The 14,929-nt window shown below is 34.4% G+C and overlaps 1 protein-coding gene across 1 annotated transcript in view; it reads left to right on the top strand.

Annotated features, from left to right (window-relative positions):
* The window catches only part of LOC128231971 (epidermal growth factor receptor kinase substrate 8-like), a 51,960-nt gene that overhangs the window by 3,742 nt on the left and 33,289 nt on the right, over positions 1–14,929 (top strand). The window contains exons 2-5 of the mRNA XM_052945278.1: positions 270–367; positions 1,709–1,747; positions 10,783–10,820; positions 14,491–14,571. Of these exons, the coding sequence (XP_052801238.1) occupies positions 282–367; positions 1,709–1,747; positions 10,783–10,820; positions 14,491–14,571 (244 nt within the window). The 5' untranslated portion in view covers positions 270–281. The remainder of the gene's footprint in view (positions 1–269; positions 368–1,708; positions 1,748–10,782; positions 10,821–14,490; positions 14,572–14,929) is intronic.

The raw sequence follows: 14,929 nt of genomic DNA on the forward strand, positions 1-14,929 counted from the left end.
GCGGTGGTTACAATTGACTGGTGTATAAGGAATAAGGTTATTGCTTTGAGGTTCTAATGTAATGTAAATAAATTATCAAAAGACAGTTCCACAAACTGCAAGTACTTCAGATTGTATTTGTGGGAAATATTTGAATTTCAAAAGAAAGTTTAAATGAAATTGCATTATTTCAACAAGTTGTCATGGAGAAAGTTGCTTTTAAAACAGTCACTGAAAAATAACTTTATTCTTATTTGCTAGATTTTACATTTAATTTTCATTGTTTTCAGATAGATTTGTGAATGATGCCCGGTGTGTCTCGGGGCGAGATGAACGGTGGATACAATGAGTTCGAACACGGACATCTCCGCTCCAGTTCATATGCTAAGTTGGTTCTCATTGACTCTTGATAACAACTTAAGTCTGATTTTGATACAGTTAATTTTGTCATGCTGTAGTTAACTACAAGGGCACAAATGCAGGTTGAGAGAGAGAGCCCCAACTATGGACTAAATCTTTGACTTGCTTGAAAGGAAGCACATGCAAACTATAGTACAACCAGTAGATTAAGGCAAATCCATTGGTGGTACTATAGTTTGCATGTGCTTTTGTTAAATGTGTGGTCGGTAATAGTGGTGTTTGCATGTTTGTGTTCAGTGTCATAAAGCCTGAACCTTGTGCATCTAAGCAGGGATTATATTTGCATTTTTGACTACTGGGCTTGTTCGGTAATTTTCATTGTAATTATTGTAGGATGAAAGATATTATCAACAATAAATGAGGGATTTTTGGCTTATATTGGCAATTTTGACAAAATTATGATTAACATTTTTAATGTTTTGTCATGCCCTAAAATGTTTCATTCTAAAATTGCCAAAAATTAAAGCTTTTTAGAATGCTCATGTTATAGCTCACTCTGTAGGTGCTTGCAATGCAAAAAATATGTGCAAAGTACATATATGAAAAGTTTGTTTGAATATGAACTGGCACATTTAGTTGTCAATCTTACTTTTGCCCCTGGGGCAAAGTTACTAACTTGTCATTGTGATCACACCTAGTTTTATCTCCCAATTTGATGTCTTCATTGAAACACTCTGACATTTGATTTACATACTGGTATTACTCGGGTACTAGCCTTGTACACTTCTGTCTTATTTAATGTATGTTGTGATTTGTTAAAAGGCAGATATAAAAAAAATTATAAACATGTATTGAAAAACATAAAAAACACACTTCCATATCAGTATTTCATTATTGCCTAAGCTTATCTTTCAATATACATGTTACTTTCATGTGTAATGGTAAACGTTTTTTGGAATCAATGACTTACAAATGGTCTCATGACTTAAACACTTTGTATTATGTTGAAATCGAATAACGCCCTTGTATTATAGATTATTCAAACCAGGAAGCAATTATACTGTCACACTTGGCAACTTTAACCATATTATCCTGTTTTTCAATGTTTACCCTTTTCCTCATAAGAAATGAGAGGTTGTTTGGTGTCTTTTAATTTACTGATTGCAAATATTGAAACTTTCATGATTTATAGGTAAATTTTAATAACTTCAAATTTAAGTTCAAATATTTAAGAAATGCTATTATGTCATGTTAACGATGTACTAGTTTTTATGAATCTTATTTGATTTAATCAAGATATGAAGTTGAACTAGATTTTAGTGATTGATGAATTTTATCTTGTTGTTATCCTACTCTCCTTTATTTACAGTGGCTATGACCCGTACCGTAAAGGCAGGGAAGAGTTCAGGTGAGTTGTCTCCCTTACTCTATGTCTGGCCATTGTGCAGGAAATTTGAAACCAGGCCTCAATATCACAAAAATAATCAATTCAATTCTCAATCTCAACTTAATTTACCACATAAAAGCATAGTATGATTCAAAATCTTCAAAAAAGTTTGTTTATAATTTTTGAAAACATATTTTTCATAGAATGTGTTGATAAAAATATTTTGTCAATATATATTACAAAGATAATTCTAGAACAGAAACAAAACTTGAGTAATTGTTAAAAATCCCTGAATGTAATCAAATACATATTTGGCTTTAGAATATTTTTCTCTTGGAATCCTGACCAAAGGTGTAAATCAATATATTCGGTGACTGAAAGAATGCGCTTTTAAAATGTGTAAAAACATAAATGATTTTAATTAATAACTTTTGATGCTATGTGTTAAAATGATTAAAGACTGAGATTGAGATTTAATTTAAGTATTTTAGTGCTATTGGGGCCAGGGTCTCAAATCTCTCTTTAGGACTTTATGATGTACTTATATTTATGTTTACATTACAGAATTGTATAACTGGTTGTACCAGCGAATGGTTAAGTTACAACACCCAGTTATAATAATCATGGAAAGTGAGTGTGTGAGTTTGAATTTTTGAATAAATACATATAATATAGATTTATGGCAGCTTTTTTGGTCATCATCATGTAATATTTTGTTGCTGTGGGAGTCGTTAATACATCACTTGCCAGTTTTAAGGTTTTAATCATGCACAAGCTACACATATTTTCTTGTAAAACAGTATTTCAGTTGAATAAAAACTGGTTATCATTACAATGAGTGAATAACCTTATCATTCACCAGGATGAAATGATGAATTACTAAAACATATTTGCTGATGTATTTCTTATGGTCAAACTGTGTAAATGCTCTGGAAACCCCTTATTGTTATTTTGTTTATCTGTTCAGACATCCATGCTTGTTTCAGTTTTCTTTAAAAAAGATCTAGACGAAAATATTAAATTCTTTGATCATGACATATTTAAACTTCATTGATGTATTTATTATTCATTCTTCAAAGTCTCATGAACTCCATTAAATCAAGAACAAAACTGACGTGTTACAGTGATTATTACAGACAGAGTGTAGGTGCGAGTATGTTTGGTATAACTAGTCACTCCAATGTATCTGCCCGGTCTGGCTATGAGAGGTCGGCTCGCTCGGAAGGTGGTATAAGCAGGTCATTTAGGTGAGGCGTGCTCACACTGCAGTGGCTTGGACATGTTTTATTCTGTAGATGTGGTTTTTCCTATTACCAACAGTTACTGGCGAGTCTATGTTTTCCTGGTTGATGTGTCACTGCATTCTGTATATTTTATATATTGTTACTGTAGTTATTTCAAACATCGCACAACGGGTCAAAAAAAATAAAATGTACTAGGTTATTTAGTTATAGTGTTTATAGATCACAAAGGTGATCCTTGTGATGTCCTATCCATGTTGGTGTGGGGATACACTATATTAGACATACCTAGCTGAATTTCAGAGTGTTTTGTAGTGTTGCTAATCCTTTAAGGGATTTGTTCATTATTTTCATATGAACTGAATTTAATAAACTCAATCTTAATACAATTTTCGAAACATTACTAGAACATTAGGCAAAAATATCATTTTCGGTCACATTTTTTTGAAAATGATTAAAAGTAGAAGATCATTTGGACTTTACTAGATGTTCAAGGTGTTTGTACACATTTCATAAGAAATAAAAAAAAAATCGATGTCTGACGTTATTAATCATGAACAAGAGCCTATAAATATCAGTGTGTCTGGTTTGTTAGGAGTGTTTTATATTTGTTCACTGATTTCACCATTTAAATCATGTTAAGTGCATCATTATTTACAAGTTATTGTATTTATCATGTTTTCCATATTTAAATCATTATAGTTCTTGTTTTAATTTCAATAATGTTAAAGTAACTCGCTCATGGTTTGTAACATGCATTTTCTTTTTAAATACAAAATAAAGTGTGGCAAATCATAAAGACAAAAGCTCAAACCCTTCAGCAAATGTTGATACTTGCTCATATTGTCTTTGAAGACCACAATTTTCAATCGCAAATTTCAAAAGTCCATGATACAAACCATGAGCGAGTTACTTTAAGGTGAAACAACAAACGAACACCCTTGTTGATATAATAATTATATTTTGTTCCAACTTTCTGCACCATCGTGTTGTATAATTGTTTTGGGTATGTTTCATTGAGATCACAATGAAGCAAAGAGCAAGATGTAATACCACCATAATAATGAAAATTGTCAATATATCTTTTGCTTGATTGCGTTCAGTGCATTACAAGGTTAAGTCTTTATGCTGTAATGAATTTTGTCATTTTATAAAAGTCATAGCAAGTTTTAATGTTGGGATGTTGAAAGTGCTAAGTAATATTTTGCTATATCTGGCAGAATCTTTCCAGCAGGACGGAAATAATCCATCTGCTAAAGGCAATGAAGTGTTGATATTACCTTAACAATTTAGAATACATTATAGGTTTAAGTGCAAGAACACAATGAATATGTAGTAGAAAATCAGAGGGATTTGTTAAAACTTTGGACATTTTGTAGAACAACAAAGACAGAAAGATATGTTTAATTATGTAAATAACGCAAATCTTTATGCTTTTGTCTTGTGTACAATGAGCGGCAGTTTTGTGTGACCAATTGAGTGGTCATTACTGTTTGAGTGTGTGACATGGTATGTGAGGGGACAATGTCTTTGAAGACAAAAAAACACCTGACCTTCAACCTGGACAACATACGGAAAGATGTGGACAGTGAGGAGGAAGGGTATGTCATTCAGTTTGTACATGTTCTTAATGTAGAGGGCAGAAGAATACAAAAGAGAGGGTAAGTTACCACTCATGCCATGTGCAAGGGTTAAAGGTAGCTATGAGCAGACAAGCATGCACAACTTGCAGACTAATAAAGGAGCAAGGTGTCCAGACTATGGGTGAGCAGACAACCAGACTGGAATATAGGAGCAAGGTGTCCAAACTATTAGTGAGCAAACTACCAGACAGGTATGGGAGCAAGGTGTCCAAACTATGGGTGAGCAAACTACCAGGCCGGAATATAGGAGCAAGATGTCCAAACTATGGGTGAGCAAACTACAAGACTGGAATATAGGAGCAAGATGTCCAAACTATGGGTGAGCAAACTACTAGACTGGTATATAGGAGCAAGGTGTCCAAACTATGGGTGAGCAAACTACTAGACTGGTATATAGGAGCAAGGTGTCCAAACTATGGGTGAGCAAACTACCAGACCGGAATATAGGAGCAAGATGTCCAAACTATGGGTGAGCAAACTACCAGACTGGAATATAGGAGCAAGATGTCCAAACTATGGGTGAGCAGACCACCAGACTGGTATATAGGATCAAGATGTCCAAATTATGGGTGAGCAGATCACCAGACTGGTATATAGGATCAAGATGTCCAAACTATGGGTGAGCAGATCACCAGACTGGTATATAGGAGCAAGATGTCCAAACTATGGGTGAGCAGACCACCAGACTGGTATATAGGATCAAGATGTCCAAATTATGGGTGAGCAGATCACCAGACTGGTATATAGGATCAAGATGTCCAAACTATGGGTGAGCAGATCACCAGACTGGTATATAGGAGCAAGATGTCCAAACTATGGGTGAGCAGACCATCAGACTGGTATATAGGATCAAGATGTCCAAACTATGGGTGAGCAGATCACCAGACTGGTATATAGGAGCAAGATGTCCAAACTATGGGTGAACAGACCACCAGACTGGTATATAGGAGCAAGATGTCCAAACTATGGGTGAGCAGATCACCAGACTGGTATATAGGATCAAGATGTCCGAACTATGGGTGAGCAGACCACCAGACTGGTATATAGGATCAAGATGTCCAAACTATGGGTGAGCAGACCACCAGACTGGTATATAGGATCAAGGTGTCCAAACTATGGGTGAGCAGACCACCAGACTGGTATATAGGAGCAAGGTGTCCAAACTATGGGTGAGCAGAATACCAGACTGGTGTAGGTTGATGAGCAAAAGTTTCAACTATACAAAGAGCAAGGTGTCCAAGATATTGGTGAGCAGACTACCAACTAGTACAGATTAATGAGCAGAATTAAAGTTCATCTATCCAAGAATTAAAGACTGGTATAGATTGATTAGCAGATGTTTCAACTAGCCAAAAAACAAGGTGCCCAAGCTATGGGTGAGCAGAATACCAGACTGGTAAAAATAGTTTTAGTTAGATCTTTTTTGAAATGGGCCCAAGGTGTCTAAGCTATTGAGCACAAGGTGTCTAAGCTATTGAGCAAAATTCCAGGTAGGTATAGATTGGTGGACAGAAGTTTCCACTATTGGAAAGGCCAGAGAAAGAAAAAAGGGTGCCAGGTGCACGTGACGGACACTTATTGTTCCACAAATAAGCCTCTGAATTTCCCCATTTTCAGAGTATATCCCAGGAAAAAGCGATACATTTTAAATAAAAATTCAAATTATTTCAGTTCCTCTGCGCTCATATTTGTAAGCAATGCAAAATAAGATCGGGGAATTTCGTATTTTTCCGGTTAAATGACGATATGCGCCAACATGGGACTTGCAGCCTCGTTCTGGGATTGATGTTTACGAAATATATTTATAGAAAACAACACCATGGCCAAACATCGATTTTGACCTAACTATTGTACAACAAAACAGGACAGATATCCTTAAATGCTAAACCATACAGTTATGTTTTAAGGCAAGAGCGTTATATCGAAACATGGAAAACAATTTATAGCACATAACTAGCACATGTCCTTCATATCATCAAGGCGATTTGCGCATTTTTGCCAAGCTTGATTAGCAGTGAAGACAACACATTGGTATAAAAGCCGATCTCGTAAACCTTTAATTGTCATGGTCATTTAAATGACTAAAAAGAATTGGAATGTCACTTGTTTATCAGCCAGTAAATTTACGGGGACTGTTTAAAGCTCACGACGATGTATCCGATATTACGCGTGTATAGTGTCATCAAGTTCGCACCTCTGGCATAAGGGGTCAATCGTTGAAAAAACAAGACAGACGAAGAACACACTTGTAGGCAAAAAGTTTATTAATTTATTAATTCAACAAATACATTGAATATTCAAATACCGATTTTGATATTCGAATACTAAATGTTTGATCGAATATTCGTTTGCATCCCTAGAATAAAGCCATCTGCAGTGCAGAGCGGGCTATTCATGAGTTGTGGGGGTCCACTAAGACCTTTATTGAAATGGCTCCAAGAATTGTAAGTTATTCTTAGAAACCACTGGTTTACAATGGTCCATCCTAGCTGTCAAAAGTCACTGAAGTTGAAAAGTGTTTGACTGGTACCATACATGTCATCAGTAAAGAATTGAATTAAGATTAAAGTTCAGGCATCTTTGAGATCTAATTTAATTAAATGTGGTTATGAAAAGCATAGCAAATATTAGAAATTTATATAATTTAGGAGTGATTGATTGCTAAATTTTTATATATATATCTATATCTCAAACATTTTACGCAGTGTGATATGTTTATGTTTCACAGTTTAAGTGACATTTCATGGGCTAATCCACAGGACTTGTCCACCCACCATGTTTCGCTGCAACACTGTAAATAGCATGTAATTACTTGGCTGGTATTTTCCCTTTATTGTAGGTGTACTGTTTCATTCAATGTGCTCATCAGCCTTGTTATGCCCTTAAACATTTCACATACCTGTTCTTAAGTATTTTAAAGCCACCAAAAGCCTTTTCAGAAAAGGCCATTCATCATTTGTATTAAAGGTAGAGTAAATAACTCAAGTGTGGTAGGAGGTCACCGCAGTAAGAAATTGGATGTACAAAATTCTACACTTTCAGGGGATGTAAAATTGTGTTGATAGTGACCTGAAAAACATGTATGTTTGATTTTTTTCCATTATTTTCTGTTTGATTTTAGTGATTTTATAATATTGGTCATTGGATATGTTTAGTAACCTTCTTATGAAGTGAAGTCAGATTTGTGGTTTGTCGTGATTTACCGTTTAGGTGCGTATTTGGATCAAAATGTTGCAGGTGTTACTCTTTATAGATGTCACAAAAGAATGCTTAATATTTTGTTGGGACTTAGGCAGTTTCTACTTGGGATAAGAGTGAAGTGTAGAGAATTATCCTAACATGATGTAATAAGGAATAAATATTGGCTGTGCACAAATGGTTTAGTATTTTATGAATAAACAATCTGTGCTGGATTAAATACGGATTTACCACTTTCATGCTACATAGTGTTGATGAATCAAATAAAGTTTTCAAATGTTATTGAATTTGTTATGAAGCCTATGGATGTTTTATATGAATACTTGATATGTAAGTTAGATGCAAGTGCATAATCTGAATGCGTTGTATTGTTCAAAAAATGTGCATCACCTGCAGTATTTGCATTTTTAAACATTGTTAATTTTCTGCCTGCTTTCTGAAGACTTCGTGAGGTCCATGTTTCTATTAACTCTGTTTTGTTGAGAGATTTTCAGTTTACTCACGATTTTGAATTGAAATAATGAAGTTGAACTTAATTCTAAATTGAACAGTGTGACATAAGTATTTGATTATACATTCTAGCATTGTTCTTAAAAGATAACTGAAGTTTTATAGCCTTGGTGTCATTTTCGGTCACAGTTGTCAACTGCATCATGAAAAGTTAAGAATATTGGCTCAAAATAGTTCAAGATTTTGTTCCCAACAATATATTTTGTCACATTTAATTTGGCACTTTCAAAGTTAATAAACGCACTGATTTGTAAAAAACCCGAAACATTACGCACAATAAAAATGCACAATACATCTCTTATAGCTGCCTAGTCACACTTGAGCATAAAACGAATTCATAATGTCATTTTCTGGTATTTATGTAGCAAAATATTCTTTTTTCACACAATCCATTCAACTGCATCAACTCCTCTCTGCATCCTATCAAGACGATACAATTGTCAACAAGTCAGGTGACTAGTGCTACGACAACAGGAGGTTTGCCTGTTGCTGCAACAGAATGTTTGATATGTTGATTGATTCTTTGGTTATTGCAATTATTTATCCATTTTTTAACCAAATATTTTTTTCATTTTATTATGCAATGAAATTTTCAGTATACTGGTAACTTATATTTTGCCACTTTTTTTGAAGGTATTGAAAAATCATTTGAGAATTAGAGCGTTTAAATGGGATTGAATCCATAGATGTGCAAGAAATAACAATCGTTAAGTATTTGAATGGCTCAGCTATGACCTTATAATGCTTGCCGTTTGGGTATTAAAATAATGATGTGCTACAAGCAAAAATATTGTTCTTTTTATAATATGTTTTGTTTATAAATGTATGAGACTAAATATGCTTGAGGCATATAATATTCACATCAAACTGGATATTATGTTGACATAATGACATTAAACAAAGATGTAACAGTTTGAAGTCCATATGCTGAAATTATAAGTCAGTTGTTCCCCTTGGTCTGCGGAGAAAAGGGGAGGAGCAGTGGGATCTGTTTATGTTCAGCTTTTATTTCATGTTTAAAAAATGGTTTGATGATTCCTGTCAAAAAGATAAATGCAGGTAAAAACAGAGATTAAGAGTAATATCAGAGTTTTAGAAGTTGAAATAATTTTTAACCAATGAGGTGGCAGTACTTTTCAAATTTATCAACTTTTAATTTCCATATTCAACAACGTTTTACTTGACATACTTGTTGATTGAACCTTCAAAATATTTGCCATTCAACACATTAATGTTGAAACAGAATTGGGTGTCTGATTATTTTGTGCAGATGTAAGCATCATACTTCTATAAAAGAACTGTAAGAGGTAGGGGGGTATTATCAATAATAATAATAAGTTTCATAATATTGCAAAGTGTGTTTTGTTGTAAAACTGACTTAAAATACTATGCATGAATCAAACCAAAAACAAACAAGAGCTTTGCTTGTCCTTGTTTCAAGAATTCAAATTAAACACCCATTTTTGGCCTGATTTATTAACTTATCATACAGCAATGCAGTGATATGTATTTAGTTATGGGAGTGGTCTTTTAACTGCTATGCTACTTAACTACAACTCCTCCAGACGTCACGCATGTCTTAGAAAGATTTTCTTGAAGAAAGAAAGAAGAGCAGATTAAAAAAAAAAAGATTTGACAAAACATATTTACATGCATTCATATTCCTTAATTTTCTTTAATATGTGTTCATATTTTGTGGGTATGGTGGTAAACATGTGCATTTGAAAAGGGCGTGCCATGATTTCAACCATTATATTCATTAAATTTTATTTGGAGATCCTTATGAAAATAAAACATTCGCCTAGCCCAGCAACCATAGCCTATAATTAAAAGTTGTGGTTCTTGTTACAGTTAAGAAATATTATCTTCAAATTTATATAACAGTTTTCCACAGTAGAAATGGCTCAAAGGGAAATATGATAGTTTTTCGAGGATATCATGGTTATAATACATTCCACGACATGCTTCTTGAATATTTACCCTAATTTGGTCTTAAAACTCGTCAAAATATTTTACCACTAACATGTCCAAATTTTGTCATTGATAGTAAGGCATGGTCTCATGTTTCTTCCTTTTATTACTAATATAGAACATCACACTATTTTCACACTGGAAAGTCGGCTGGAATGCGGATGCTGGAATACTGATCATCTTATGTTTTTAAGTGAATTTGAAAAATGATAAACAAATATGTGAGACTGTCAGATATCTAGCTGAGTCTCTGGTATGCTTGGTCACATTGCTTGTAATGAAATGAAATGAAATTTTAAAAGCCACTTGTTATCGCATTTTTGAGATGATTTCTGTTCTGTATTAAATGGATTGAAACCGTGTGCATGTTTTATGTCTGTCACTGTTCCTTACAAAATACCATAACAACATCAACATTATGGTAGATGTGTTGAAATAAATATATATATATATATATATATATATATTTATGTATATATGATTGTTGTTTCAGAGATGGCCCAAGAAGACATAATGGAATTGACGATCTAGGTGAGTGAGTTCATGATTAATGCAATATTAATTGGAAGAATGTTAATGCAATGTAAAAAGATATGTTGAAAAATCAGAGGAACATTTTTATGTCGACACAGATTGTCCGTCGTGAGTGCGTGCGTGCATGCGTGCGTGCGTGCGTGCGTGCGTGCGTGCGTGCGTAAACTTTTACTTTAAACGACATCTCCTCTGAAACTGATAAGCGGATTTTGACAAAACTTCACAGGAATGTTCCTTTGGTGGTCCTTTACCAAAATTGCTCAAATGGTTCCGGTCCATTGCACAATATGGCCGCCAGAGCTAAAAATAGCAAAATCTTTAAACGACATCTCCTCTGAAACGGTTCGGCAGATTTTGATGAAACTTGACAGTAATGTTCCTTGGGTGGTCCTTTATTAAAATTGCTCAAATGGTTCTGGTCCATTGCACAATATGGCCGCCACAGCTAAAAATAGCAAAATCTTTAAACGACATCTCCTCTGAAACAGATAGGCAGATTTTGATGAAACTTGACAGAATTGTTCCTTGGGTGGTCCTTAACCAAAATTGCTCAAATGGTTCCGGTCCGCTGCACAACATGGCTGCCAGGGCAAAAAAATAGAAAAACCTTTAAAGAACATCTTCTCAGAAACCGATGATCAGATTTTGATGAAACTTAACAGAAATGTTCCTTGGATGGTCCTTTACCAAAATTGCTCAAATGGTTCCGGTCCATTGCACAATATGGCCGCCAGAGCTAAAAATAGCAAAATCTTTAAACGACATCTCTGAAACGGTTCGGCAGATTTTGATGAAACTTGACAGTAATGTTCCTTGGGTGGTCCTTTATTAAAATTGCTCAAATGGTTCTGGTCCATTGCACAATATGGCCGCCATAGCTAAAAATAGCAAAATCTTTAAATGACATCTCCTCTGAAACGGATAGGCAGATTTTGATGAAACTTGACAGAATTGTTCCTTGGGTGGTCCTTAACCAAAATTGCTCAAATGGTTCCGGTCCGCTGCACAACATGGCTGCCAGGGCAAAAAAATGGAAAAACCTTTAAAGAACATCTTCTCAGAAACCGATGATCAGATTTTGATGAAACTTAACAGAAATGTTCCTTGGATGGTCATTAACCAAAATTTGTTAAATGGTTCCAGTCCACTGCACACCATGGCTGCCAGAGCTAAAAAATAAAAAAAACTTTATACGACTTGTCGTCGAAACCGATGACCTTTTTTCGATAAAACTTGACAGAAATGTTTGTTTGGTGCTCCTTTACTCAAATTGCCCAAATCATTTCGGTCCACTGCACAACATGGCAGCCAGAGCTATTAAAGTAAAATTTTTTTTTAAATAACTTCTCCTCAAAAATTGATGATTGTATTTCTATGAAACTTGACGAAAATGTTCGTTAGGTGGTCTTTGCTTGAACCTTTTGGCCAGTGGAGCACAGGCACTGATGTGCCTCTTGTTTAGAAAGAAGTGTCCAATGGTGGGTCAGTGTCCAATAAACTGTCCAATAAACAGTTGATGTCAACAAGGATTGAAGTTCTGTCCTAACCTTCATGGTTGAGTATTTAGTTTTGTGATGATTGCATATAACAATGTAAACAAATCAACAAACAATAAGTACAGAAGGAAGGTAACAGCAAATTGAAATAGTGAATGGTGTTAAAATATGAAAAAAATCATATTCATTTTGCGCTGCTGGTACTCAGCTGACCGTTTAATGGCCTGTCTCTGAACCTAGTATATATTCTGTCTCCTGATCTTGTGTACCCTGGTGTGTTTTCTTTGGCAGAACATACTTGGTAATTGGTCTCCAAAAAAGTATGTTAAATATTCCCCGTATTGCTAGGGCGATGACCGAGACTGTGCATCTTGGTGTAGCGGTCACTGATTCACCGTGTCTTGTTGATACTTGTAATCCTCTTGTTACGGGGCAGTGAAATCAGCATGTGTGCAAACTGACCAACCATGATAGTTTTACATCCAATCGGTTTATTAACATTAGCTGCAGTCTAGGGGACGTACACTGAAATATTTATCAAAGTATCTTAATAACTGTTGTGAAAGGAATCAATGACACCATTAAAAGGACACAGTTTTAGTTATGTTCCATAATAATTGGTTACATTGTGTCATTGTATTATACAGCTAAAACAAATGAATGTATGGAATACAGTCATGAAGCCATTGTCAGTTTAGCTGTCTGATGTTTCATAACTAAAAAAAACCTTCTGAACACAGACAATAAATTGTTTTAAATTTGCATTATAATGTTGTCATATTAAAGTCTTGACGAGGGATCTCTCATTTAACAAATAAAAAACTGATAAGGTGGGATAAAGTTTGGGTTGTCTTGGTTGAGTACACTGTCTATGAAGTATGTGATACCCTGTGGGCTTCAACAGTGATCATGCCTAAATATTTGTTTTTAATGGATCTGAACTTATCAGAAGAGTCTTTACACAATAATCCATATAAAAAATTATAGTGATATGATATTTCAGCAAAGAGCTTGTATTGTTATGATATATCAATGACTGATGATCCCATATTTTTAATGGGGCATATTGTTTTCAGTGTTTGTTTTTTTTGTAATATTTATGGTGTCCCCACTATTTAGTTCACATAAACAATTCATTAAAGGGTTGTAGCTTTTTCTCCTTAAAGTCTGCATTTTTAACAGACATAAATTATTAACTGAGATAAATTTACATTTCCATGATAAATGGTCGCAGTCTGGTTTATTGCAAAGCAGTTTCATTTATCATTAATAATTCACTAGTGAGAAAATGAATGAAAAACATCAAAATTTTGAAATAATTGTTATGGCAAGTCAACCAGTCGCTGTTACAATGATTGCTTGACCGAAAATATATCAATGGTTGAAAATAATTTTTGAACCAATGGGATGACGGTATTTCTCGAATTATTCTACGATAAATTTTCATATTGATGGACGTTTTATTCATCATGGATTATCAAGGGTGTAACTATAGTTAGTCTTATAATTGTATGTGAGTAATGAGTATCATTCTACCAGATGTTTTAAATGAAAAATTGCACTGGAAGTACTTGGTAGGTTTTTGTAAGAGGATATAATTGAATACACATGTGAAACACCAGGAATGATGGGTGACATGACACTTAATACCTACATTGCTATTGTTTCTTTCACCGGTTTTGCTGCTAACACAGTTTAACTGATAAATGTGATGGAGGTCAATAAGGTTGGGCTTTGTCGGTAACAAAATAATTTCAAGCATAATTTGTGTTATCATTTATTTTGGGGTCTATTTGAAAATGAATCATTGGTCTGGCTGTACCAAACTTGAACGATTCATTTCCATAAAGATTTCCATATAAAGCATAACATATATTATGGTTGAAATTATTTGAGCTTTTGCTGAGGTCATTCAGTCAAACCCTTTGATAATGCAGCAAATTGGTATTATTTTCCAACAAAACATACCACGGTAATTATATTATTGTGAATTATTTGTCAACTGATTGTTTGACTGGTCAATTTGAATGCTCCCACCTATTTTGCTGGTCTGCAGCAGGAAATCATTATAGTATAGTGGTATAAGGAAATAAAGCAATGTTGTTGTTTCTTACTAAGGAGACTCTTTAAGTGGCCAGTTTGCCTTGATGTGGGATATTTTATTGTTTCAGACCAGAACAGTTTTGAGATGAGGGAGAGTAGAGATCCAACGTTTGAGGTGGACCATCTGGCCACCTACACCAGCAAATCAGGTACTGTCAATATTAAAGTCCACGAATAAAACAAAATGTAAATTGAACACCAGAGACTAACTGTATAACCACAGATACTCTAATGTTAAAGCCCTAATAGCCTTTATATTTCCATATTTTTGGCACAAAATGCATTTATAATTTTTGATAGTCCTTTTGTAATCCTTGCTAAGCTTGGTTCAATACCTCAGTTAAACATGAAAGTATTATTCTTAAATTGTTGAAAATGTGTGCCATGTTCTTATTGCCTTTTATACACCTTTTTTTTAGAAAAGTTTTTTATGTTTGTTTTCATGCTTATGGAGCATTTATCCCTTGGTGTTTTTTTGCGGGATACCTTGCAACTTCTGTATGACAT

This window comes from Mya arenaria, chromosome 4 (assembly GCF_026914265.1).
Source record: "Mya arenaria isolate MELC-2E11 chromosome 4, ASM2691426v1".
In the NCBI taxonomy this organism is placed as follows: domain Eukaryota; kingdom Metazoa; phylum Mollusca; class Bivalvia; order Myida; family Myidae; genus Mya; species Mya arenaria.